Below are 5,170 nucleotides of genomic sequence, written 5' to 3' on the forward strand. Positions count from 1 at the left end.
CCGAGGGCGGTGATGGTAAAGTTGATGAAAGAGAAAGATAAGGCACACATATTGCAACAAGCAAAGAAGCTTAAAGGATCTAATATTTATATAAATGAAGATTACACCGAGTCTGTGAGAAAGAGAAGAAGGGAGTTGACGCCAAGGTTAAGGGAGGCCAGGGCGAGGGGAGACATCGCGTTCCTACGGTATGACCGACTAGTGACCCGTCCTCGGAACCAGAATCCAGGACCTATGACCAGCACGCCGAGGACCAGTATGCCGAGACAAGGAGAGTATGAAGGGGTCACTAGTCGGTCATACCGCAGGAACGCGATGTCTCCCCTCGCCCTGGCATCCCTTAACATAAGTAGTTGCACAAAACCTTTGAAGTTGTCTTGTTGGCTCAACAGTGCGGTGTACATCTGCTTCTGCTAATCTTGCAATCTTTCTTTGAGTTTGCAGTGACTGCAAACTAATGTACCCATCAACACTCAATGAGACAGAACAGAAAAAGTAAAATAAAAACAGATTTTCAGAAATACAGCTGTGCAACTACTTATGGAGACAAATAACAAGAGACTCAATGACATGACCAGAGAAATACAGGAGATAAAAACGAGTTTGCAGTTTACCCAGCGAGATGTGGATGTGATTAAAGCAGCCATGGGTGAACAGAAAATACAAACCAAGGAAACAAATTTGTCCTGTTGTATTGATCCCCTCAGCAAAGTGAAGAAAACGCTTTTATAATTACAACAGGAAAGTGCAAGGCCCTTAGCTGGACGTCACTACATGTTCTTAGCTTGGTTTATTTAAAACACTTAAAACAGAAATGCAAACATGATTGAAGATTTAAGATAATGGTACAGACTACAGCTGTATGAAGTATGAAGACAGTGGTCAGTGCAAAGTTCAAGTAGACAACATGAACTGTATCCACAACAAAAACTGGCTATATGCCCATGGGGCTTAAATTTAATAGTAGTGTATCTGATGTGTCGGTGTACAAACTTCACTTCTAATGTGTTACTGAGTGAGAGGTAGCTGGTTAATGTGATCATATACTGTAAATGTGTGACAATGTGATAACAGCTAATAGTTTGCTAGAGAAATAAAGTCTAATTTTTAATGACAGTAAATTATTCATCAACCACACAGTAAGATATTAAAAATATTCTCAATCATATACCCTGTACACACTATGTGAAGACCCAAACTTGAAATGTATAAGAAATTGCATTTAAATTTAGTATATTTATTTCAGAGCAAAGCAACTAATCTAAAACTAAAACAGTCTGAGAGAAGTCTGTTGCTGCATAACAACACCGCTATAACAGACTCACCTATCAAGAAATCCCATTTTTCAGACTCTCGGTGCTCAACAACAGGAAATTAAAAAACCAAGAAAAGAGCAGCAAAGGATACCCATTCACAAAAGTGATGACAGTCAGAGGTTCTACAGGTAAAAGGAAGACCTTTCAGAGTGTTGATAACACTGATGTGATAGAAGGGATGATGGCTTACTGACTCATAATAGCACTCAGACATTAGATCAACATCAGCCCAGACATTGAAAAAACAATTCCCATGAGTTTAGTTTGAGGGTTTTTTTTTAAACATATAGATACACATCTTTTTTAGGGTACAATGACCACTGATGGACAGAAAATGAGCCCAAATTATTGTAGCAGGCTTATTTTTTATTTGTTTTTCCTGGAAAAATGCTATAAAGGCACCTTACTCATAGAACTCTATTAGAAAGGCCCTAATCTACAGTGTATCTGAAACAGCCAGAGTAAAGTAAAATACACACCCCTAAGGAGGTATCTGCTCCATTGTCATTTTGTATTGGGTTTTCTTCATTAAAACAAACAACCACAAAATTTAAAAAAGACTGACATGGACAGAGAGAGGGGATTACAGGGTTCAACATTAACCTTGGCCCGATGGCCCATGGCCACAAAACGTTACTGTGTGGTCACCATATATCCCCGCAGGTGGCCCACTGTGGTCACCAAGCTTTATCAGATTTCTACTAAGAATGAGACCCCATGTCTCTGACCCCCCTGCACTTTGCCAACGGAACATTAACGTTTCACAAACATCCTGCTTCATTTGTCTTTTAGTTCAACATTCTACAAAAACAGCGAACAGCAAGGTTACCTGTTGCTGGCTCACTGCCATTATGTCAGAGCTGCTGAGGTACAGGTTTACTAAGCCTAATCAAACGTCTAACACAATCACTACAGAAGAACTAGAAACAAAAACATGGACTATGAAAAAACAACAACGAAAATTTTAGGAGTGAATGGAAGCAGGAGTGCAAGTGCCTAGAATATAACACATCTACATTATTAAAGCGAGGTTATGACCCAAGCCAGCAGGGACTGGGGCTGAGCTACTGCAACTTGAGACTAAAAATTTAAGTTTAACTCTCTTTACAAAGCAATTGTCACACTGCAGGAAAACACCCTGACGTCTGTCTGTCAACAGCCCTTTCAGACATCCACTGCAATCCTGAACTTATCTAGACTTTACCTGTGTCATTGCTCAACAAACACTAACAAGCAAGTAACTCAGGTAATTCATTATCAAGCGTTCATGTTTGCTGACTTTTTATGTGGGCCAACATGGTTAGGGCAACAGTATTTGAAAACTATTCAAAACCAATACCAAACCATTTTATTTCCTATATGGGTTTACTTATTGCAATACTGTATGTGTTCATTATGCACTTCGAGTCAATTTGCTGAGAAAATTCTGATATTTCTCAGACATGACAATTTACTGTTAGTCACTATGTGTTGCATTGTTACCTTGCAGCTTGAAAGTTTGCAACCAAGTCGTCCAGTAAACGGTTTTTTCTTAGGTCTGGTTCTGTTGTTTGCTAAGAATTAGAAGTGAGATAAGAAGAGAACCGGCATCATTTGTTAACAATTGTATAACAATTAATAACCAAGTATGGTCTATGATGGTGTGTTCTTATTGAAGCAAAGACCCGGATGAGTATACAAATGCTTTGGGGTATAATCATGCATTCAAGTCTAGTTCATACTTACTGTATGGCAAAGTGGACACTGCAACTTATAGGAAAGAAATTTTCTGATGCACAGGGAGCAAACTGTAAAACGGAAAACAAATAATCATTGTTTTATTTAGATGAATGTTTTTAAACTGATTGAACAAAGTCAGTGAAAATATATTCTTTTTAGTGCACAGGTGTATGCAATTAATTTATAAAAAAAACTTTAATGTAGCTCATTCCTAATTCGAGGCATAACGGTGCACATACATTGAAAACAAACAAATTCTGAGGCAAAATAGCTGCAAAGTCTATAAATATAAACAGATGCAAATAAAGATGTCCCCACCCAAATTAAACTCTCTTCAAATGAAGCAGGAAACTCACTGTTGTAGAGACAACAGCAGGTTCTTGGTTGGTAACAGACAGTATGCTGTATTCGTACATACAGCTAACACATGTATATTGAAAAACATTCATTTGAATATTTGAAAAGCCATCTATTATCATTCAGATGTACAACTCTTACTGCTTTGCCACTGATTTCCAACAGTACCATGTTTATTTTTTCAAAAGCATCTCAGCTGCATTTTGCTTAATTATTACTCAATGCTGTCCAAATCTTCCAAAAAGAGTAAGTAGTACAATAGCTGCTCTACTTGTTACTTACAGTTGTGAGAGCATTTAGTCATCATTGTTATATTGAGGAAGTCAAAGCAAATTGGACACCGAAGCAGGGCATCCACATTCTGTAGATGAGGGAAATCAAAATGACCAAATGATAATTATGAAACAACTCATATTAGTTTTTGGTAATGAACAACAACATGAAACAAAGTAGAAATTAAAGTAGCAATAAGAGATTTTTCATCTGTTAAAACATGGCAGGTTGGAAGCACATGAAATGATTTTAATGTAAAAATCTTCTTTGCTAAAAGTAAGCATAAATATTTTCATTTGAGTTGTTGCATTAAAACAAATTAGAAATGCAATGCTTATTTCGGACTAACTATATTTGAGAAACCAAAGGGTTGCTTAATGGCTGACGATACACAAAAGCGTCATATAAGAGTTGGCGCTCTCCCTTTAGGACAGCTGATCAAAAAGTTGGCAGAGTTTTAAGCACTGCCCAGATAAGAATCTTCTAATGTTGTCATATCCCTAACATCTCGCAGTTGTTCACTGTCATGATACATAAGTTACTATAACAGCAACCAGAGCCGGCGTTACCAGATGACCCATAACCAGCTAGCTGTTTTAGGTAGCTCATACAGCTAGCAGGGTATCATAACGGCTAACTATATTTAGGATGCCTCACTTAACATAACAGCTACGTTAAACGTTTAAATAATGTTGGGCATTCTGAATGAGCAGTGTACAAATATGCCATTATGTGCTATAACATCAACGTTAATCTGTATTAATAATAACAGTTTTCATTGAATGTTAGCTATAAATAAATCAATGTATTTGCTATGTAACGTTAAGATTAACTGTTACATACAGAACTGTCAGCAAGCAATCCAGTTGAAGTTAGACTAAGGAACCGAACAGTTAACTCTAGGTTTTTACTTCAGTAATGTTAGCCATAAAAACATAACATTAATGCTTCTCGTTAGTTAACGTTAATGTCCGTATGTATGATGCTGTTGTCCTATCAGCTAGTGGCTAGTAGCCAGCATATTAGCAAAATGGGTGCAATTAAAATAAACATACAACTTACTTTGAGACACGCAAGACCGGGTGGCAAATCCGCTTCCATGTCTAGTAAATCACAAGAAGTTATTTTAAAAAGTGACTAAACTTTGTTTCCGTAATAGGCCAAGTTAACCAAAGTCCCGCTCGAAGAACCCGACGGCACGCCTCTTACGTCATCTGATGACATCCGGCGAATTTCCGGTTTGCGTTGCACTTTGTGGAGTTTGTGAGCTGAACCATAAATGCAGAAGTTTTCATATCCTATATAATAGCAGTAAATAGCTACAAAATGGTAAAACAGAATCCTTACTACAATTATGCATTGTGCGGTACTTTATATGTATATAGGATCCTAAAACCATAAAGACTTCGTGCAGATTACAGCTTTTGATGCCACTGGAGGAATAGATTGAATGAAGGAATGACAGCATAAGACTTTTCTGGATGTTTGTATTCCTTTGAATAAGT

General features: G+C 37.5%; 1 protein-coding gene across 2 annotated transcripts in view; it reads right to left on the minus strand.

Annotated features, from left to right (window-relative positions):
- rad18 (RAD18 E3 ubiquitin protein ligase) overlaps nucleotides 1–4,891 on the minus strand; it is a 27,534-nt gene extending 22,643 nt beyond the window's left edge. For both annotated transcript variants that reach the window (XM_020607861.1, XM_020607860.1), the window contains exons 1-4: nucleotides 4,728–4,891; nucleotides 3,675–3,753; nucleotides 3,042–3,103; nucleotides 2,799–2,869 (exon numbers count right to left, since the gene is read on the minus strand). In XM_020607861.1, the coding sequence (XP_020463517.1) occupies nucleotides 2,799–2,869; nucleotides 3,042–3,103; nucleotides 3,675–3,753; nucleotides 4,728–4,766 (251 nt within the window). In that variant the 5' untranslated portion in view covers nucleotides 4,767–4,891. The remainder of the gene's footprint in view (nucleotides 1–2,798; nucleotides 2,870–3,041; nucleotides 3,104–3,674; nucleotides 3,754–4,727) is intronic.
- Between the last annotated feature and the right edge of the window lie 279 nt (nucleotides 4,892–5,170).

The sequence above is a fragment of the Monopterus albus genome, unplaced genomic scaffold (genome assembly GCF_001952655.1).
Source record: "Monopterus albus unplaced genomic scaffold, M_albus_1.0 scaffold89.1, whole genome shotgun sequence".
Taxonomy (NCBI): Eukaryota; Metazoa; Chordata; class Actinopteri; order Synbranchiformes; family Synbranchidae; genus Monopterus; species Monopterus albus.